Genomic DNA, 22,644 nt, shown 5'->3' with positions numbered 1-22,644 from the left:
TCCCTTTTTGTTTAGCTTTTTTTCTCTCTTTTCTGTAGTTTTGTGCCCTCATCCAGCTCCAGGTCCTTTCAAATATACCTTTCAGGCCTTTTGAAACATTAAAAAATAACTTTCTGCTAAATTTCCACGACTTTCAACCTTCTTAGCATGGTCCCATTCAGCTCATAAGCATTCTAACTGCTGTTTTTTTAAATCCTTGCTTTAAAAACTTTGCTTTTTTAAATAAAAATCCAATTTTATTAAATAACATTTCATTTTAATCTTGTTACTCTTCTTTTTAACATATGATAATTGTAGTGAAAAATATTTTAGTGCAAGTGCCACTGCATTAACAGGAAAGAGTTCACTTTTTATGTAAATTCAGCTTGTAACCAGAAAAGTATCCAAATTGGGTGAGTATTGATAGCATGTGGGTTTGATATAAATACCAGAAGGTCATCTGCATAAAGAGACACCTTACGTTCAGACCCGCTCCTCGAGATACCTGTAATATCTTTACAGGAACGTAATGCAATTGCTAATGGTTCTATTGCCAGATTGAAAAGTAATGGACTTAACGGGCACCCTTGTCGGGTTCCTCTCAGGAGGTTAAAGGGTTGCGATTGTTGCGAATTAGTAAGAACTGACGCCATAGGGCGGTGATACAGTAATTTTATCCATACAAAAAAAAGACTGGGCCAAAGTTGAATTTTTCTAGAACTGCAAACAAATATCTCCACTCCACACGGTCAAAAGCCTTTTCGGCGTCTGTTTGGTCTTCTGATATAGAAGATATAGGTAGAATGTTCTCTAACCTAAGCGCTAGAACCTTTTAGTAAGGAGATGGGTCTGTGAGAAGAACAATCCACTGGGTCCTTGCCATAGTGAAAAATATTAAAAAACAATAAAACAGTTTATGAAAATTTAGACGTTTTTGGCTTAATTAATTATTTAAACTTTTTTTTTTTAGGTTTTACTTGAAAATAAAACCATAAAAATTCACAGAAAATTGATAGTTTTAATATTCATGTGGAAACAGTTCAAACATGATGATGTCGCATCTGTCCAGGACGGACGACATCTTGTCTGTAGTTTAAATAAAAACTGTAATTTAAATATTAGTATTTGCTGGCTGGTGTTGCTCAGAGAAAACCGACCCATAAACCACTCGGTACCACTCGGATCCACGTTGTTTAAATGTAAATCTTTATTGTGAATTCATAAGTTAAAAAATAAAAACTCTGTTAGACAAAAAATTAAACAAAGACATTAAAAAAATACCACAAAGATGAGATGAACTAATGAGCAGAACCTAAAGTCCGAGTCGCTTTGGACAGACGGCCGATTCGGGTCCAGGTTTGATTGACCAGGACCGGAGTTTTTAAGAGCTTTGTGCTGATAAATGGGTTCTGGGGTTCTGGAGTTCTGGGGTTCTGGGGTTCTGGAGTTCTGGGGTTCTGGGGTTCTTGGGTTCTGGGGTTCTGGAGTTCTGGGGTTCTTGGGTTCTTGTCTTCTAAGGTTCTGGTGTTCTGGAGTTCTGGGGTTCTGGAGTTCTGGGGTTCTTGGGTTCTGGAGTTCTGGGGTTCTTGGGTTCTTGTCTTCTAAGGTTCTGGTGTTCTGGAGTTCTGGGGTTGTGGAGTTCTGGTGTTCTGGAGTTCTGGTCTTCTTAGGTTCTGGTGTTTTCGGGTTCTGGTGTTCTGGAGTTCTTGGGTTCTTGGGGTTCTTAGGTTCTGGTGTTCTCGAGTTCTGGGGTTCTGGAGTTCTGGGGTTCTTGTCTTCTTGGGTTCTGGTGTTTTCGGGTTCTGGTGTCAGAAGAGTTTGGGCAGCTGCCTCAGGCGGCTCAGGTCCAGGATGTTTCCCACCGACCCCTCCGGCTGCCGGCTCCGCCCCCGGATCAAAGATGGCCGCCCTGTGGACCGGTTCTCCTTGTCCTCGCCGTCCGGCTCGGTGCCGTCGGCTAAAAGCTGCATCTTGGGCCGCAGGTCTCGGATCAGCTGACTCTGTGGGAGGAGCTTCAGGTTCTGGGCCTCGGTCAGCGGCTGACGAGCCTCCTCCTCGCCGTCCTCCTCCTCGATCAGACCGTACCTCCTCATGTACTTCCTGGTGGCCAGAGACATGTTGCTAGGCGACAGGAGGGAGTCGGCGGAGGAGGGGGCGGGGCTTTTCTGGGGGGCGTGGCCTCCCAGAGACAGCCTGCTGAGCTGGGAGTCGCTCAGGTAGCGGAGGGCGATGGCGTTGGCCTCCAGGCTCAGGTCCACGCTGCCCCCGGGGAACAGAGCGCTGGTCGTCGGCTCGGACGCCGCGCTCAGTCTGGAGATGACCGCCGCCGGGTTGATGCTCGCCAGCATGCTGATAAACGGGTCAGAAACAGGGTCAGAACAACGAAGTCAACGAAAGAAGATCTAAAAACGAAGCTCAGCGAGAGGATTTAGGTTTCAACACGTTGGCAAAAATACGACCAAAAACAGAAAGTTAATCACCATGAAACGTCCTCAGTTGGTTACTTATACAAGCATGAAACAAAATGTATTACAAGTTTTAGAAATTTGTACGTTTAATTATGCAAATTATGCATAATTTCATTAAATATGCGCACATTTGCATATATTTCCGGAAGCTAGATCTGAACATATGATATTTGCACTTTTTTGGTAAATTCGGGCGAAAACGTACTGCCGCGAGTAAACTAAATGTAATAAAATAAACATTTTAATTTATGTTTTCAACGTTTTCTATATAGCAGGTTGAAAGAACACATATCGAAGGAGTAGACTGGCCCAAAATTGACTATATTTCCGGAAGCTAGATCTGAACATATGATAAAGCCAGGTGCAAAATTCTTTTTTTCATTTTGTTTACACATAAAATTAAAAGAAAATTACTGAAGGATTTCAGGATATCTGCTTTCATTTCCCAGGAAATCAAAATATACTGTCCATAGCCTAAAAAAAACTAGATTTTTGCCATATTTTTTTATTATAATATCACATAAATCAGGGCAGGAATGAGTTATCAACAAATCCTTCTGTAAATATCTTTGGAATACTGAGCTTTACAACGATACCGGTCATGACAGACTTCAGTAAATAGACGAAGCTCGGCATGGCGCGTTGGAATGCTAACTTTTTGGTAAATTCGGGCGAAAACGTGCTGCCGCGAGTAAACAAAATGTAATAAAATAAACATTTTAATTTAAGTTTTCAACGTTTTCTTTATAGCAGGTTGAAAGAACACACATTGAAGAAGTAGACTGGCCCAAAATCTCAATCGCTGTTTTTGCCTGCCGTGTCTCGCCTTAAAGGGTCACATGATGCGACGCTAACCGGCGGCGCCGGAGGACTGAGGCCAAACATCAAAGAGCCACGTAACGGTTTCTGTATAATTTTCCGGTTTATAAAGTGTTTCACCGTCTCTGGCTGTGAGAACACGAGCTCAGTAACCAGCACCGACGCTGTTGAAGCGGACGTGAAGCGAACGGGGTCAATAAAGCTGCTCGGTACCTGGCGCTCTCCACAGCTTTCAGCCGGGTTCTGTCCGACTCCGTCAGATCTTCTTGGTCCACGTCGACCCCGAGCTGCTGCAGCTGCCGCAGAGTGGCTCTGATCACCGGGTCTCCTTCAGGACTCGGCTTCCTCTGGGATGAAGAGGAGGAGGACTGGGAGGACTGGGAGGACTGGGAGCGGTCAGAGACGGACAGGCTCCGCCTCCTGGACTCATCCTCAGCTTCCTGTTGGCTGTCAGCGTCCTGCAGGCGAGTGTTGAGCTGAGTCTGAAGACAGAGCGACAGGGAGGTGAACGATGTTCAACAACATGTGCGAGTTAATCATCTGGAAGCACAAGAGTTCATTCATTCATCCGTCTGGCCATACGTCCATCCAACCAACTGTTCATCCATCCATCCAACCGTTCATACGTCCATCCAACCAACCATCCATCTGTTCATACGTCCATGCAACCAACCGTTCATACGTCCATCCAACCAACCATCCATCTGTTCATACGTCCATCCAACCAACCGTTCATACGTCCATCCAACCAACCATCCATCTGTTCATACGTCCATCCAACCAACCATCCATCTGGCCATACGTCCATCCAACCAACCGTTCATACGTCCATCCAACCAACCATCCATCCATCTGTTCATACGTCCATGCAACCGTTCAGACGTCCATCCAACCAACCATCCATCTGTTCATACGTCCATGCAACCGTTCATACGTCCATCCAACCAACTGTTCATACATCCATCCAACCGTTCATACGTCCATCCAACCAACTGTTCATACATCCATCCAACCGTTCATACGTCCATCCAACCAACTGTTCATACATCCATCCAACCGTTCATACGTCCATCCAACCAACTGTTCATACATCCATCCAACCGTTCATACGTCCATCCAACCAACCATCCATCTGTTCATACGTCCATCCAACCAACTGTTCCTACATCCATCCAACCGTTCATACGTCCATCCAACCAACCATCCATCTGTTCATACGTCCATCCAACCAACCATCCATCTGTTCATACGTCCATCCAACCGTTCATATGTCCATCCAACCAACCATCCATCCATCTGTTCCATATGTCCATCCAACCAACCATCCATCTGTTCATACGTCCATCCAACCGTTCATATGTCCATCCAACCATCTGTTCCATATGTCCATCCAACCAACCATCCATCTGTTCATATGTCCATCCAACCATCCATCTGTTCATATGTCCAACCAACCATCCATCTGTTCATATGTCCATCCAACCATCCATCCATCTGTTCATATGTCCATCCAACGATCCATCCATCTGTTCATATGTCCATCCAACCATCCATCCATCTGTTCCATATGTCCATCCAACCAACCAACCAACCAACCATCTGTTCATATGTCCATCCAACGATCCATCCATCTGTTCATACGTCCATCCAACCAACCATCCAACCGTTCATATGTCCATCCAACCAACCATCCATCTGTTCATATGTCCATCCAACCGTTCATATGTCCATCCATCCATCTGTTCCATATGTCCATCCAACCAACCATCCATCTGTTCATATGTCCATCCAACCATCCATCCATCTGTTCATATGTCCATCCAACGATCCATCCATCTGTTCATATGTCCATCCAACGATCCATCCATCTGTTCATATGTCCATCCAACCATCCATCCATCTGTTCATATGTCCATCCAACCATCCATCCATCTGTTCATATGTCCATCCAACGATCCATCCATCTGTTCATATGTCCATCCAACGATCCATCCATCTGTTCATATGTCCATCCAACGATCCATCCATCTGTTCATACGTCCATCCAACCAACCATCCAACCGTTCATATGTCCATCCAACCAACCATCCATCTGTTCATATGTCCATCCAACCAACCATCCGTTCATATGTCCATCCAACCAACCAACCAACCGTTCATATGTCCAACCATCCAACCATCCATCCAACCGTTCATATGTCCATCCATCCAACCATCCATCCAACCATCCATCCAACCGTTCATATGTCCATCCATCCAACCATCCATCCAACCGTTCATATGTCCATCCATCCAACCAACCATCCAACCATCCATCCAACCGTTCATATGTCCATCCAACCATCCAACCATCCAACCGTTCATATGTCCATCCATCCCGTTACCATGAGGTTGTGGTAAAAGCTCTGCTGCTCATCTGCAGCTTCGTACATGCTGACACTTTCTCCCAGAACTGGACTCTGCCGGCCGCCGACGCTGAACAGAACACACAACATCCAAAACCTTCAAAACACTTTAACACCGACTTCCAGTTCCTCATATTCATCAGAAAATGTGTTTTTCTTTGGAAAACAAAGACATTTTTAGGTGATCCCAAACTTCTGAGACTTTAAATATTTGATTATTTTATTTTTGGGCGTCTGAGGTCCGAGTTATTCGCCTCTTTTCTCGCCATCTCTGACTGACTTTAACTTCAGGTGCCTCACCTGTGTTCATGAAACGGAGTGATGTCATCGTCTTTGGGGGCGTGGACAGGCCTCCTGACTGACAGGTCATGTGACGAGGTGGCGGGGCTGGAGGAGGCTGAAGGCGGAGGTTTGGGTGAGGAGGCCTGTTCCTCCTGCAGAGGATCGCTGCCCCAGAACAGACTGGCGCCTGCAGACAGAAGAGAGCCGTGAAGGAATAAACTGAGGTGTGTTTCTGTTTCTGTGAGCAGGTGAACACTCACCTGTCTCCACGGCGATGCTGGCTGTGCTCCGGGGCGTCTGAGTGTCGGCCGGCCGGGTGGAGGACTGGAGCTTCCCCTGAGCCTCCAGCAGCATCTGGACCTAAAGACCAACAGGAAACAGAGTTTAGCCTTAAAAATATCGCCATCTTAACAGCTTTGTGAGGACAAACCAGAACTGTTCGCTCTCCGAGCTCCGTGAAGTTATCATGTCAAAAGTTTTACCACAGTCTGACTTCTCTGACTTATGAAAAACAGAATGAATTCAGAGGTCCGTTTCACGTAGCAGGTTTAGTGAAAACTCTGAGTAGGTTAACCCTGAAATGAGGGAAACTGAGTTTTCCGTTTCACAAAGGGAGGTAACTCAACCCCGAGAAAGAGGGGTAACTCTAGCCTGTTTCACAAAGAGAGGCAACTTAACCTCTCGGTCAGTTACCGTAGTAACAGACTCTCTGAACCTAACCTGTTCGGGACCAGGTTTTATTCAAGAAACCTCGAGTTTCTCTCTGTCTCCGCCCTCTTTCAGCCACACACGACATTTGATTTCCTCATTCATTCAGTCAGCAGGGCGACTTCTTCTACTTCTAGAAGTCCATTAGGCACAGCAGGAGGCGACTTTTTTCACCAACATGTCCTTTTGACAACGATCCCGTGGATGAAGGCGCAGCATTATTGCGCAGAGAAATAAATATTCCTCAGGAGATGGTTATCAGACCGCGCATAGATTTTTGCATTTAGACAATTATCTTTTTGAGCGGCACCATCAGAATGTGTTGGGACAAAAGAAAAAAAAGACATAAAAGACAAATAAATATTTGTATGAATAGGCTTAAAAAAGACATATAGGCCTATTATATTTTATAAAGGCACTCGTGTCTTGGGGGTGGATTCCCTCAGCCACTGCCCTCCCGTTAGAGGTGGCGGTGCTGGGCACCACCCGTTTTACGGGCATCTGCCTTCTTTCTGTTGGCTCAGTAGAAGTCTGTGTTAGTTTAAATAGGCTTAATTATTTAACAGAACATGATATAGATGATGACTAAATTGTCCTTCTGAGTGACTGTGAGCGTGTGTGGTTGTTTGTCTCGTTTGTCTCTATGTGGCCCTGTGATGGACTGGCGGCCTGTCCAGGGTGTACCCCGCCTCTTGCCCATTGACTGCTGGGATAGGCTCCAGCCCCCCCCCGACTGACGGATTCAGCGGGTATAGATAATGGATGGATGGATGATATAGATGAGAAGACATAGTTTATGTGTGTGAAAACAGCATTATGTTGGGAATAAAATAACTGCACAGTCAAATAGCCACTTAATATTTATTTTACAGTGTAAAACATGATCAAAATGAGGTACCTCCATGCCGAGGTCTCACCTGTTTGAACAATGTTTTTATATTTCATCTTAAACTGATGCAGAGTGCGCTTCTCCCCTGCAGGATTGCACCTAAATGAAATAAATGAATGGGCTACCATTCAAGCAGTTTCCCTGTAATATTATTGTGATTGTAAAGGACTACAGTTAAACTTACACTTTTGCTGCTGCAGCGGTGTTGCACTTATTTCTAAAAATGTATTGAAACTCGCTGTATGAGCGCATTAAGATTTTCAATTCGAGGTTGGTGAAAAACGTAGCCCCGCCTCTTCCCCGTTGCCATGGTGACTCGTCGAATCGGGGCTCCATTGATGCTGGCTTTTTAAAGTTGTGGTGCACGCGCTAAACTCAAGGTGAACCTACTCAGAGTTGATTAACCTCACTCAAATCAGCGTTTCTGGAACCGAAAACTCAGAGTTTTCTATCTCAGAGTAGATCAACTCAGAGATCAGGAATAGACTCAGAGTTGGTTGAACCTGCTACGTGAAACGGACCCCTGGTCTTGGAAATATCATTATTGGTCCCCTTTACCGACTGTTATTGGTCCCCTTTACCGACTGTTATTGGTCCCCTTTACCGACTGTTATTGGTCCCCTTTACCGGCTGTTATTGGTCCTTTTTACCAGCTGTTATTGGTAGTTTTTAGCGGCTGTTATTGGTCGTTTTTACCAGCTGTTATTGGTAGTTTTTAGCGGCTGTTATTGGTCGTTTTTAGCGGCTGTTATTGGTAGTTTTTAGCGGCTGTTATTGGTCGTTTTTACCAGCTGTTATTGGTAGTTTTTAGCGGCTGTTATTGGTCGTTTTTAGCAGCTGTTATTGGTAGTTTTTAGCGGCTGTTATTGGTCCTTTTTACCAGCTGTTATTGGTAGTTTTTAGCGGCTGTTATTGGTCGTTTTTAGCAGCTATTATTGGTAGTTTTTACCGACTGTTATTGGTCCTTTTTAGCAGCTATTATTGGTAGTTTTTACCGACTGTTATTGGTCCTTTTTACTGTCTGTTATTGGTAGTTTTTAGCGGCTGTTATTGGTCGTTTTTAGCAGCTATTATTGGTAGTTTTTACCGACTGTTATTGGTAGTTTTTACCGACTGTTATTGGTCCTTTTTAGCAGCTATTATTGGTAGTTTTTACCGACTGTTATTGGTAGTTTTTACCGTCTGTTATTGGTAGTTTTTAGCGGCTGTTATTGGTCGTTTTTAGCAGCTATTATTGGTAGTTTTTACCGACTGTTATTGGTCCTTTTTACCAGCTGTTATTGGTAGTTTTTAGCGGCTGTTATTGGTCGTTTTTAGCAGCTATTATTGGTAGTTTTTACCGACTGTTATTGGTTGTTTTTAGCAGCTATTATTGGTAGTTTTTACCGACTGTTATTGGTCCTTTTTACCAGCTGTTATTGGTAGTTTTTACCAGCTGTTATTGGTCGTTTTTAGCAGCTATTATTGGTAGTTTTTACCGACTGTTATTGGTCCTTTTTACCGTCTGTTATTGGTCGTTTTTAGCAGCTATTATTGGTAGTTTTTACCGACTGTTATTGGTCCTTTTTACCGTCTGTTATTGGTAGTTTTTAGCGGCTGTTATTGGTAGTTTTTACCGTCTGTTATTGGTAGTTTTTAGCGGCTGTTATTGGTCGTTTTTAGCAGCTATTATTGGTAGTTTTTACCGACTGTTATTGGTCCTTTTTACCGTGGAAGTTACAACAACCCAGAACTCTTATAAGATGAGTTTGGCTTCACTTTGGTCGACAGTCGTCGCTTTATCAGATTCAAACGTGCCGTCTCTGAACCGAGCCGTCGACCAGAACCAGGATCCGTTAGTCTGAACTCACCTGAGCCTGCAGGAGGCGCAGCTGGCGGTCCTGATGGAGCAGCAGCTGGTAGGTGTCGGGTGGCACCGCGTGATCACAGCAGCGACTGACAAGGGGAGGAGGGTGGATGCAAGGCGAGGAAGGATCAGGAGGGAGGACGAGGGTGGAGGGAGACGGAGAAGAGGGGAGAGGAGTGTAGTGGTGTATGGACGGGTTCAAGGAGGGTGGAGATGAATTATGGTGAAGGGATGGTGGAGGAGGGGGACCAAAGGATGGAGCAGGTTGGCTGGAAGGAGGTAGAAAGTACTGATCTGAGGATGGGTGTGGAAGAGCGAGGTGGGGGCTGGAGGGAGGTGGGGTAGAGTGGAGGCATGAGGGTGGAGGAGTTTCCTGAGGTAATGAAGGAGGAAGAGGAGAAGAGTGGAGGTTGGAAGGTGGAGGAGTTTGCCGATGTGTGGAGGAAGGAGGAAGAGGAGAAGAGTTTAGGTTGGAAGGTGGAGGAGTTTGCCGATGTGTGGAGGAAGGAGTAAGAGGAGAAGAGTTTAGGTTGGAAGGTGGAGGAGTTTGCCTATGTGTGGAGGAAGGAGGAAGATGAGAAGAGTTTAGATTGGAAGGTGGAGGAGTTTGCCTATGTGTGGAGGAAGGAGGAAGAGGAGAAGAGTTTAGGTTGGAAGGTGGAGGAGTTTGCCTATGTGTGGAGGAAGGAGGAAGAGGAGAAGAGTTTAGGTTGGAAGGTGGAGGAGTTTGCCGATGCGAGAAGGAAGGAGGAAGAGGAGAAGAGTGGAGGTTGGAAGGTGGAGGAGTTTGCCGATGCGAGGAGGAAGGAGGAAGAGGAGAAGAGTGGAGTTTGGAAGGTGGAGGAGTTTGCATACGCGTGGAGAAAGGAGTTGGCGCAGGGTGGAGGTTGGAAGGACAGGGAGTGTGATGAGTGGATGCAGGTGGGGCAGCAGGTGGTATCGCTGGGGAGGAGAAGATGGAGGTGCAGTTGTGGGTAGAGCAGCAGGTGCAGGGCTGCTGCAGGTTGGAGTTGGGGGTGCTGTGGAGGTGAGGAGGTGGAGGAGGAGCCGGTTTGGAGGCTGATGAGGAGGTGGGGCCGGTTGGAGGAGCAGACTTCCTGTCGGGTGGAGGTCTGTGGGCGGAGCCCGCGGTGTGATTGGAGGAGAAGCTGCTGTCGATCAGCAGAGAGAGTTCAGGAACCGACGGCTGAATCCTGCGAGCCTGAAAACACAAACATCCGATTTACAGAAGCTCAGAAACACCAACGGAACCAGAGAGGCCGACGGGCTGGAGGCCGACCTGCGGCGCCGGGGGGTGGGGGCTCGGGGATGGGCGGGGAGAAAAGTCCTCGTCCTCAACTCCGGAGTCCTGATCACTGATGGAGAGACCGGCTGCAGGTGGAGGCGAGCTGAGGGTGGATGAGAACATGAGCGTCACATACGGCGGTTTTGTTGCTCCGACCGTTTGTGGAAAACAGAATTTTCTCACCTGCTGAAGGAGATCTGAGCGGCTCTGAACACCTCAGCCTGTCTGCTGCGATCCTCTGAGCCCAGCTCGCACCGCAGAGCCCGACCGTCCGCCGGCGCCACCTGCAGACGGGTCCACATTCAGGAGGAAGTTACAGACAGCATCTAAACCAGTGTGTCGTTTGGACGCCGGCCGATTATTAGCCTTAGACCACACTCACTGTATTGGTCCCCTTTACCGGCTATTATTGGTCCCCTTTACCAACTGTTATTGGTACTTTTTACCGGCTGTTATTGGTGCTTTTTACCAACTGTTATTGGTCCCCTTTACCGGCTGTTATTGGTACTTTTTACCGGCTGTTATTGGTACTTTTTACCGGCTGTTATTGGTACTTTTTACCGGCTGTTATTGGTACTGTTTAACAACTGTTATTGGTCCCCTTTACCGGCTGTTATTGGTACTGTTTACCAACTGTTATTGGTCCCCTTTACCAACTGTTATTGGTCCCCTTTACCAACTGTTATTGGTCCTTTTTACCAACTGTTATTGGTCCCCTTTACCGGCTGTTATTGGTACTTTTTACCGGCTGTTATTGGTCCTTTTTATCAACTGTTATTGGTGCTGTTTAACAACTGTTATTGGTCCCCTTTACCGGCTGTTATTGGTCCCCTTTACCGGCTGTTATTGGTACTTTTTAACAACTGTTATTGGTCCCCTTTACCAACTGTTATTGGTCCCCTTTACCAACTGTTATTGGTCCCCTTTACCAACTGTTATTGGTCCCCTTTACCAACTGTTATTGGTCCCCTTTACCGGCTGTTATTGGTACTTTTTACCGGCTGTTATTGGTACTTTTTACCGGCTGTTATTGGTACTTTTTACCGGCTGTTATTGGTGCTGTTTAACAACCGTTATTGGTCCCCTTTACCAACTGTTATTGGTCCCCTTTACCGGCTGTTATTGGTACTTTTTTACCAGCTGTTATTGGTACTTTTTACCGGCTGTTATTGGTGCTGTTTAACAACTGTTATTGGTCCCCTTTACCGGCCGTTATTGGTACTGTTTACCGGCTGTTATTGGTACTTTTTACCGGCTGTTATTGGTACTGTTTACCGGCTGTTATTGGTACTTTTTACCGGCCGTTATTGGTACTTTTTACCGGCCGTTATTGGTCCCCTTTACCGGCCGTTATTGGTACTGTTTACCGGCTGTTATTGGTACTTTTTTACCAGCTGTTATTGGTCCTTTTACCGGATGATTTTCTTTATTATTTGTTATTGTTAAACTGTTATATTCTATCAGATGGAGGGAATCACAGTTAATGTTACCTGGTAAAGTGTAACCGACTGGGAGGCAGTCAGCAGCTGGAAGCCCAGCTGTGGTTCCGGTCCGGGTCCGGAGCCTCGGCACTGGAAGAACTGAGGAGCTCTGTGGGTGGAGGCGAACACAACGAGGAGGAAACAGCTGCTTTCTGACAGAACTCTGAAACACAGCAGAGACACAAAGTGATGCTACGAACAGAAAACAACAACAGGTGAGTTATTATGAAATAATCTGCCCATTCCTACACCTTCACCCACCTGTCCTGGACGGCGGAGCTGAACATGAACCTCAGACACCAGGCCCACACCTGAGGGTTGGACACATGCGTGACGCCGCTCAGCCAGCTGTCACATGACAGGAAGTACAGAGACAAACTTTTCAGGAACAAAGTTTTGATTCTTTCTGTCAGATTTCATTTACAGGAAATAATTTATTCCTGTTAAAAGGGAGTTTTTTCTGCCCACAGTTGCCTCGTGCACGCTCAGGTCGGGGGGATTGGCTCAGAGAGAAGTTTCAGTGCCTTTTCAGTTCCTTGGATAGTTTTTAATTGGCTTTTTGTGAATTTTATGAACTGGATTGTTTTCCAATGAATCAGACTGTAGCTCCAAAGTGTCTTGAGATGACATTTGTGTAGGAGCTATTTGTAAAGTTGTTTTTTGGTTCTAGTTGTAAATTTAATTTGCTAATTCTGAGTAACTTTATTTGATTCATTTCAGTGCTTTATTTCGATTAGATTTTTTTGCTAATATTCTTTGTCAGTTATTTGTTTAGAATATTTTGGTAATTGGGTCACACTGGGGACCCGGAGTACCAGCATGCACCTGGGTGGGCCGATGTTTTTTTTCCCAGGGAAGAGGAGAGAGCAGCAGGTTTTCTTTGTTCTTTTGTTTGTTTTATTGTTCTGAAATAAATCATCTGAAAACGCAAGAATTAATTTTGGACATTCATCCTCTTATGCCTGAATTAAACCACATCCCCCATGGTGCATCAGTGGCCTTTTGATTTTGTTTGGTTTAAGTTTAATTTGTTTTTTATGGACAAATGGCCACTACAGTTTGTTTGGTGCTTTATAAATTAAACATTTATATTCAACACGTTCTGCAGATTCAAAGCAAACTCACAGTCCGACCAGCGGCAGTTTGGAGGCTTTAGGATCAGACTCCAACAGCAGGACGAGTTTCCTGGTCTGGTCCATCGTCAGAAACCTGTAAACGACACGAATCGTGGTTGAGATTCATCAGGAAACATGGCGCCGGCTCGTGTTGAAGGCGGCGGCGCCTCACCCTCTCTGCCGGCCGGTGTGCTGCAGAGGTCGGCCCACGCTGGTCAGACTCCGCAGCAGAGCGGTGGGGATGATGGGGACGGCTCTGACCGGCTGGACGTCCACGCCGACGGCGGGACAGACGGCCGACCAGCTGAGGCTGAACGCCGCGGCGTCGGGCCGCTGCGAGCAGAACACGTGAGCTCTGATCTTCAACAGCTGAGACAGATCCAGAGTCTGCCTGCTGCTCAGGAACTTCTGCAGCAGCTGAAACACACAGAACAGCACATTTATTCTGTAGTCTTTGAGTAGAAACACAAGTTTTATTATATTTAAAAGTACAAACCAAACATACAAGTCAGAAGATAGAAGTCGGTTCCACAAGTACTGAACTTCTGTCACTTTTACTCACCTTGCTGAGTAACCAATGGCGATGCTCGCATTAACTCAACTCCGACCAAGCCAAAATTAACTATTAAAAGCCAAAGTTGGGTTTTCATTGATATATTTTATTTAAAGAGTAAAACAAGGTTAGTTTTTGTTGTTTTTCTGCAGTTAAATTCCTTTATTTTCCAGAGATAAATAAAAAACAAGATTAGTAGGCCTGGGCGAGTTAACTCGTTATTATTGAACACCGATAAATATTTTATCGCGCATTTAGTTTTTATTTTATTTATGTTATTATTGTAAAAGTCTGTTGCTCACAGGCTTTTATTTTGTAAAAGTCTGCTGCTGTCTGCTGTGGAACAGGAAAAGAAAGTAATCGGCGGATCCACCAAACATGGAGAAGGGTACGGAACTTTTACTCGGCCATTTTCATTTTAAAGTTCTTCCAGACGGCGGAGTCGACAGAACCAAAGTCATCTGTAAACTCTGCCAAGTTGAATTGTCTTCTCAGCGTAGTAGTTCCAGTCTAAAATATCACTTAAAGGCAAAACACACAACTGATAGCAGCAAGTCATTCAAGGAAACAGACAGTGGAGCGAGGCTTCTACATAAAAACTACAGAAAGATGCTGATGTTAAAAGTGTGTTTGCACAACAAATGTTATGGCACTTTCATTCATATGGCAGCACATTTAAAATAAAGCTAAATGCTAAAAGCTATACACTACTTTTGGATTCATTTTTGGATTCTGCGTACAAATGCGATTAATCGTGATTAATCAGGGAAATCATGTGATTAATTAGATTAAACATTTTAATCGTTGCCCAGCCCTAGTGATTAGACATTAATATGTGAACAAGACGATTATCTCGCTGATCAAAGTCACGTCTCGCAGCTCTGATAACGGAGAGGCTCTCCAGTTAAGTTCAGCAACAGAAATCACATCAAACCGGTGAGAATACCTTCGTTTACGCAGCTAAAAGGACTCGAATGGGCCCGTTTGCTTCTGTGTTTACATTAAAATCTGAAGAGTTTTCTGTATTTTATCATCACGCATCATAAACAGAAGTTTTTGTACCTTTTTTTTGGGTCCAGTTTAGAGATCAATGAGCAAACACACTTCGACTCTAAGACTCTTTATATCACTGAGATGATGTCATCCAAAAGCCATTCTCTGTGTTTTATATAATCAATAGAAGAAGAATCCAGAACCAGGAAGCTTTGTAAAGATGAATTAATGCTGATAAAATGCATTTAAAGAGAGTCTGAACACACGTTTTTATCTTAAAATAAAGAGAAAAGATCACCTGAAAGCTCTGATGAAGCTCAGCCTCTGATTGGACGACAGCGTCAGGTGTCGCCTCGGACTGAACGGAGAACAAACAGGAAACCAGGACGTCGCCGGGCAGCAGAGCGGAGGGAACCCGGCCCGAGGCGCCGGCCTGATCCCGGCCCGGATCGAAGCGGTCCAGCGTCAGCGTCACGCCCGCTTCATCTGGAACACACAGCTGGATTTAATACGAGCACGCGGTCACCATCCGGCAGGTGTGACGCGGAGGTGACCTCTGACCTGCGTCCACGGTCACCGAACCCAAGAAGAAGCAGAGGAGGCGGGGCTTCTTGCTGTGACGAACGTGGCGCTGGGCCAAACGGAGAGCTTTCTCCAGCAGCACCACCCGCGGCTTCCTGCGAAGACACAACGTCCGCCGTCAGAGTCGAGACGGCAACACCCGGCGGCTGCAGGGGGGCGGAGCCTAAAGCTTTCGGGGTCAGGAAGGTGGCGAATTCTGCTCTTTTTAACGATTTTCTGAGGTCATTAGGGCATGGGCCGGTATGAGATTCTGACGGTATGATAACCTGAGGCAAATATATCACGGTTTTATGATTAAAGCTCTAAAATGTGTATTTTAAATGTCTGTATTTAAAAACAAGAAAATAATTAAAAAAATTCCATTGAACAGTTTTTTATTTTTAAACAATAGAACATGGACATTCGTAAATATGTATTTAAACTAAATAATAATAAAAAAATGACTGAATTTTTTTCTAAATAAAAAATAATATATATATATATATATATATATATATAAAAAAGCTAAACCTTTAACTAAAATCACATTTTAACTACTGATTTTATCGATTGTTCTTATTTCTGTCTTTTTTGTTTAAAATTTAAATCATGCTTTTTATTTCTACTGTTTTAATGTATCTGTAAAGCACTTTGAATCGCCCTGTAGTTGAATTGTGCTGTACAAATAAACTTGCCTTGCCTTAACTAAAGCTAAACCTTTAGAAGTCGCCACGGCCACGCCCTTTAAGTTTTGAAAAAGTTGCCCAATGGATTTTTTCCCCCATGTCTTAAGAGTAACCTGGCCAAGTTTGAAGTCTGTAGCATTAAATCTGTAGGATGAGTTCGATCATATGCAAGGCGTGGAATCGGGCAAAAATGGCACCAAAACTCACCTTCCATCTAAAATGGCCGCCTTCCTGTGGACGTGGGACCATGGCAGCGTGAGACTTTTTTGTGCGTCTGGGCATGATGAATGAGTGTACCGAATTTCGTCGTCCCACGTGAAACTAACCCCAATGCGGGGACCTTTTTTAAGCACCGTAGGGGGCGCTACAGAGTCAATGAGCGACTCCCAAAAATATAAAATTTAGATTCTTTCATGTCGTCGACTGGCAGGTGGCGCTCGCAAAATTTCATGAGTTTTCGAGCACCTTTTGCAAAGAATAAGAAGAAAGAAGAAGAATCCTTACAGTTTCACTGTAAGGATAAAAAAAACGCTCATACCGCAGGGACGGTATGACAGAACATTTTAGTAGTTTTGAAACCTCGACTTTTTCATACCTTGAAACCGCTAACCGGCCCAATGCCCAGGTCTTATTAAGCCGTTTGAGACAGAGTTTGGTCAGAATAAATGTTGGTTTAAGCACAGAGGCTCTCTGACTCGGCCCTGTTTCGACACCTCTTTGTTAACAGTCTGTTTTCAGGCGTGGAGACTTAGAAAGTGCTCAACTCCGCCCTTTAGGTGAGGTCAGCAGCTCCTCGCTCAATATAAGTTGGAATCTCAGTGAGAAACGAGCCAGAAAAACACAAAGATGTGCATTTACCTGCGAGAGCAGAGCTGGAGGCGGAGCTTCTCTCCTGCAGGGCTGCTGTCCCACAGAGCCGATCTGGATTTGGGGAAACTCAGCTGAGTGAGGGAGCTCGCCGAGGCTCTGTGCGAAACAACAGAAAAGATCACGTGGTTATGATGTCAGCGGCGGCGGCTTGGAGGCCAGATTAAATCGTTCCGCTCTGAATTTCTGAAACACTGAACCCGACATCTTGTTTAAGCTCCCGACTCTTTAAGGCCACGCCCCCTGAAAAGTAAAGTCCACTGTGATTGGTGAGGAAGTAAGAGTGTGAGGCGGCTGCTTCCTCATTATGGTCAAGAAGCAATGCATGCTGGTTAGAAACCTCGTCAGATTTTGTTACCAGGGCTGTGTTCGAAACCGCATACTTCTCCTACTACTCCTACTAACTTTCTGAGTTAGTATGCGAGTTTGAGTAAGCAGAAGTTCCCGGATGCATACTAGATTCTCTGAAATGTTGGGTATGCATCATGAGGTTACTACTCATACTCAAACTACCCAAGATGCAACGTAACGTGACGTCGCCGATCGTCATTTCCTGTCAAAACGACAGTTTCAAGCTAGCTACAACGAGGGTAGGTTCACTTCCTGTTTTCAAAACAAAAGCACCAATTGTATGGTAATGGCTTTCCCTATGATAAAAGGCAACGGGTGTTTTATTTTGTGAAAATAACCGGAAGTGCGTTGCTCACTGCGGCTAGCTTTAGTAGCGCCGAATTCGTGGGAACAAAATTGTAAATAGCCGGTATTTTGTCAGGTTTTCAACACGTTGGGGATCTAAACGACTACTTTCTCACCTGAAAATGTTTCAAATGTTGCTAAAGTTTACAGAGTTTAGAGCTTAAGCGAAATCAGCTTCAGGCCGGCTGATTTCGGCTCGGGCAGGAGCCAAATGCATTGTGGGTAAACGCTCTGCATACTGTCTGATCGATGAGTATGTAGTATGTAGTATGCGGTTTCGAACCCAGCCTGTGTCATCACCACCTCAGGACAGCTGATCTTCTCAGATCTTCTTCTTCTGTGGTTAACTCAAAGAGGATGTAGCGTATGCAACGCTTCCGTTTTCATTTCTAACAGGAATGCTGTGCGAACAGTTTACTTCAACAATTACTGGACTGGCAGGCAGGAAGTATTGTAAACAATTCAGCCTCTTATCATTTTTGTCATTTAGATAGCTAGATAGATACTTTATTGATCCCGAAGGAAATTCAAGCATCCAGTAGCAGACATAATAAAGCAATAAAAATGTTTATACAATTATAAAACACATTAAAAACAATCTAAGAATTTAAAAACATTTAAAATTAAAAAAAAAAAAAGTTTAAAAATACAAAGTGATAAAATATTTGATAAAAGTATAAAAATATTTGTTCAGTTCAGAGCTTTATTGATTTGCAGCAGCGGTGCAACTAACAACAACAACAATAATTGGATTATTTTATAAATAATTATGATTACAATTAATTGAATTCCAATTGGCTTGAATTGGACTTTATTATTGAAGTGTCTTGAGATGACATTTGTTGTATTTGGCGCGATATAAATAAAATTGAATTGAATAAATAAAACAGTGACAAAACAATGCAGAGTACAGCACAACCAAACTTGATTTGAACAATCCCAAACGAAGTAAGAGTATAAATATCAGAGAGTATAATAAATAAATAAATACAATAAAGTGTAGAAAAGATAAAAGATGCAACAAGAATAGTGCATTTAAGGATTGTGCAGATTGATTGCATTGATTCTGTAGTGACTATTTGTCTATGAAAATAATAGAAAAAACTTTTGACTTAAAGGTGACCAAACTAAAAATAAACTTAACTCAAATAGTCACTTGATGCACTTCAGGGTTTCTGGTGTACGCAGCACAAAAAGGTCCAAAACGTCAAAAATATAGTTCAGCGTGGATTTATTCCAAGTTTGCAGGTAAAACAAATCATAACAAGCTTCACAGGATCCCTTCCTGCCTCTCCTGTTCTGATTCCCGCACTTTCTGCCTGATTGCCTCACCTGTTCACCCACTGATTGACTGAGAACTGGTAAAAAAAAAACATGTGACCACCCAAGTGCGTCCAGAGCTCCCTAAAACCAAAGTATTTATTTGTGAAACGCCCGCTTCCCAAACAAAAAATCAATTACAAACCAATTTATCCTAAACAACTCAAATTAAACAAAAATGCTAATTATCAACCAAAAACTAAGCAAATAATATAAAATAAATCGAAATTCTAAGACTAGAAATGGAGAAATAGCTCCTACAGATTGCACGTGGAACAAAGGAACATTTACACCCATTTGTTCGTGCCCGAGGTAACTTATACCTATAATGAATTCCTCCAACACTGGGTGATCAGAGCTGGACCTGATGGGCCGAGCCTTCTGTGAGACTCGTCTGTCAAAGATCTCAGAGAGAGAGCTGCTGCAGGACAGTTATCTGATCTACGTCTCTCACAATTTTTGTTTTTAACCGACAGATTTCAATAAAATGAGATTAAGCAAAAAGTTCAGACTGACTCCATAAAAGATCAATAAAACAGAAGCATTAAGGTCTTATCAACATTAAAATATTTTAGTTTGAGCAGAAAGTAGAATCTCTGAAGGCCCTTTGTGCAGATTGTTGAGGTATTTAGGTCATGTGTCAAGTTTTTATCACTTAATGTCCCCAAATATTTATATGAATCCACCATCTCCTCTGCTGTGCCCTTAATAACTGTTGGGTGACCGCGTCCTTAGTTTGTTGAACATTTAACTTGAGGAAACGGCCGTCACACCGCTCCACAGAGTCAGCTGTAACCGGCCCGTGGTCGACCTCTCCATCCTGGAGTAAACTGACTCAGACTGTGTCTGTCAGTGAGGTGACTCCTGCAGTCATTTGTGTGTAAAATAAAGAATAAAGGGGACAGGACACACCCCGGTGGTTGAAACATGTCCAATATGATGTTTGATGGGATAACTGTGGGGCTGATGAGCATTAAATAAGATAAGGCTTCCTCCTACTCCCTTTTTAAACATGATATTTATTCTAGTTATTTTACTCATGTTTGTTTATTCTTTAATTTATTCAAAATAACTAAAACACTATATATCAGAAATATATCTTTCCCCGTTAAACTTGAATATTTGTTCTAATAAATGTTCTTTAATTTCTTTGTTTTATTCTTCTCTGTGTATGCTTTCATGTTTCTTTAATAAATTCAACCTTTAACTGTTCTTAATGTGGGATTATTACATGAATGTATTGCTGGGGACTGTGAGGACAACATTTAATCTTTTTTTTTATGTACAACAACACAAGGAAAATAACTGTTTTACAGTCTAATCAATGAAAACAGCTGTGAGATATCCAGGTTCGTGTTTATATAAATGTTATAAAGCATATGTGTCAAACTCAAGGCCCGCGGGCCGAATGTCACTTTATGTGGCCCGCGAGAGCTTAAACGGTCTGATTGTCTAAAAATAAATAAGTCAAATATGTGCAGTGACCAAAAACTACATTTCCCACAATGCATGCCGATTATGTTACGCTTAAAGTGATGGCATTCCGCCACTGGACTGCAATGTTTCCAAATCGATGCGATTTTCCCAACAAGTGGAATTGAGAAATACAAATGCTGATCCCAAAATGTCCAGGAAGAGAAAAACTGATGCAGATGCCATTTTCCATCTGCATCAGTTTTTCTGTTTCAAGAAAGATTGGAAGGCGAATACGTACGATCTACGTCCGCATTCTGAGATCAAACACGGAGCTAAGAGCCAATATCAGGCATCAAGAAAAACAACAAACTGCCCAAGAATTAAAAGGCAAACTGCGACCGCAGCAGAATGTGTTCCCGAAAGCCACAACCGAAAACAACGCTGCAATAAAAGCCGGCTTTGTTTGATATTTCAAGCTCTGAACAAAGTAAATGTCATAACTTGTGTTTGATGTTATTTTTCTTTATTCACTCGGATAGTTTGATCGTTGGTTGATGGAGTTGATGTGGGTTTCATAACCTGACAAATTAAACGGATTTATGATAAAATAACAGAGCAACAAGCAAACATATTTTTTTTAACATCTATGCAAATATATATGTAATATTTGTAACTTGAATAAGTCATAAATTAAGAGTTATTTAACATTAACGAGTAGTTACATTTATAAGTTACATCTGGCCCTTTGAGGGCAACGATTATGCAGATGTGGCCCTCGGGGAAAATGAGTTTGACACCCCTGTTATAAAGTGTTTCAGTCCTAGTTTGAATCTAAAATTGTGACTTTACTTCGTTTGCAAAGTAACAAACCAACAAATCTATCAATTTTAACGTCATGAGTTTTGATACATAACCAAACACAACAGAACAATTGTGGATTTTCAACAAAATGGTGGATAAATACACTAAAAACGCCACCTTAAAATAGATAGACAGATACTTTATTCATCCCAATTTGGGAAATTGTTTTTGTTGCATACAGTAAAATATATGAAAACAATTAAAGTAGTAAAAACAAGCAAATAGAATAGAATAAAATAAATATAAAATAAAAATAATGAATAAACATTCGCTATGTAAAAATCTACATTATGAAGAGTTTGATAATTAGTCATTTGATAATTAGTAATAGCGACCTAAAATAAGTGGGAAATGACAAGGGAATGGTTTATGGCAATTGTTTGACACTAAACTGTAAATTAAAACTCAATAATTATGACAGCCCAAACTTTTATGAGAGTAAAAGTGGGTGTTGACATGAGCTGGAGTCGAACAAATATAAACAAATATTTATCAGTTTGTTTTTGTCCTGTTGGACAACATTTTACTCACCTTCGTCGGATATTTTCCGGGGTGAAAACCTCTTCCAAAACTCCACTGGGCAGAGCCTGGAAGTTCACCGGGCAGCTCATTTCCGTTTAGGCCGAAAAAGTGGAGCTATGAGCGGTAAACAAACAATACCGGCTTTAACTATGCTAACACCTGCTAATGGGAGATAGCATTGTTAGCTAATGGGAGCTACATTACATTACATTACATTGTTAGCATTGTTAGCTTCCTGCTCGGACCGCATCAGCTTTACAAACGGTTCGAGGCTCGAGTCAGTCGAACGGTTTCTGGATATTTAATGAACTCAAAACCTTCTTGAATCAACTCGATTCTCGTTTATCGTAATATGAAAGATAAATTTAGCCGGAAAAAGACTGCCGTAAAGCAAAGTTAGTAGCTGTTTAATTGTGGCGCTGTTTTAAGACTCCACTGGCGGGGCAACTCAGTGGACCAATAGGAAGCTCCGCCATAGCCATTCCGACCAATAGCGTGCCGCTCTGTTTTTTCCGTCATTTCCGTCTTCTTCGTGTATTTTTAGCGGTGCATGTAACAGCCTTAGACTCGACATCGCCTCCCTCAGGTCAGTTTTTCGGGACAAAGCAGATCAGATTAATTTGTCCTCCTCTGCTTCTCTGATTTAACTCGTTATTTAAGCCAACATATTTACAAGACACGGTTAAACTAAATGTTTAACTTTGCCTGCACATTTTCTGCATACTTTTGTTTTAGTCAGAATCAGAATCTGAATCAGAAAAGGTTTTATTTTATTTTATTTTATTTTATTTTATTATTAGTTAGTAGTAGTATTTTTATTAGAATTGGTATTATTGTTGTTGTTAATATACAATCATTGTAAATATTAATATTTTTTTGAGCTACTTGACTA

The 22,644-nt window shown here is 43.0% G+C and overlaps 1 protein-coding gene across 1 annotated transcript; it reads right to left on the bottom strand.

The window, feature by feature from the left end:
- Positions 1-1,176: 1,176 nt before the first annotated feature.
- Positions 1,177-22,175, bottom strand: stil (STIL centriolar assembly protein). Its single transcript, XM_075486053.1, has 16 exons — positions 21,762-22,175; positions 16,929-17,036; positions 15,385-15,500; positions 15,122-15,309; positions 13,450-13,694; positions 13,288-13,371; positions 12,424-12,510; positions 12,172-12,325; positions 10,865-10,965; positions 10,676-10,784; positions 9,401-10,597; positions 6,214-6,313; positions 5,972-6,140; positions 5,651-5,741; positions 3,480-3,748; positions 1,177-2,328 (listed from the first exon to the last, which is right to left on the bottom strand). Exons 1-16 carry the CDS (start codon positions 21,839-21,841, stop codon positions 1,788-1,790), a joined length of 3,639 nt encoding a protein of 1,212 aa, XP_075342168.1. The 5' UTR covers positions 21,842-22,175; the 3' UTR covers positions 1,177-1,787.
- Positions 22,176-22,644: the final 469 nt, after the last annotated feature.

The sequence above is a fragment of the Odontesthes bonariensis genome, chromosome 15 (genome assembly GCF_027942865.1).
Source record: "Odontesthes bonariensis isolate fOdoBon6 chromosome 15, fOdoBon6.hap1, whole genome shotgun sequence".
NCBI classification, from domain to species: Eukaryota; Metazoa; Chordata; class Actinopteri; order Atheriniformes; family Atherinopsidae; genus Odontesthes; species Odontesthes bonariensis.
Note: the sequence above shows the minus strand (reverse complement) of the source record. Positions and strands in the feature narration are given on the sequence as shown.

Coding starts and splice junctions, on each gene's coding strand:
- stil (XM_075486053.1), bottom strand. CDS start 21,841: ATGAGCTGCCCGGTGAACTTCCAGGCTCTGCCCAGTGGAGTTTTGGAA. Junction 15,310..15,384: donor TTCGGTGACCGTGGACGCAG/GTCAGAGGTCAC, acceptor TGTGTGTTCCAG/ATGAAGCGGGCGTGACGCTG. Junction 10,966..12,171: donor AGTCGGTTACACTTTACCAG/GTAACATTAACT, acceptor ACCCGTCTGCAG/GTGGCGCCGGCGGACGGTCG.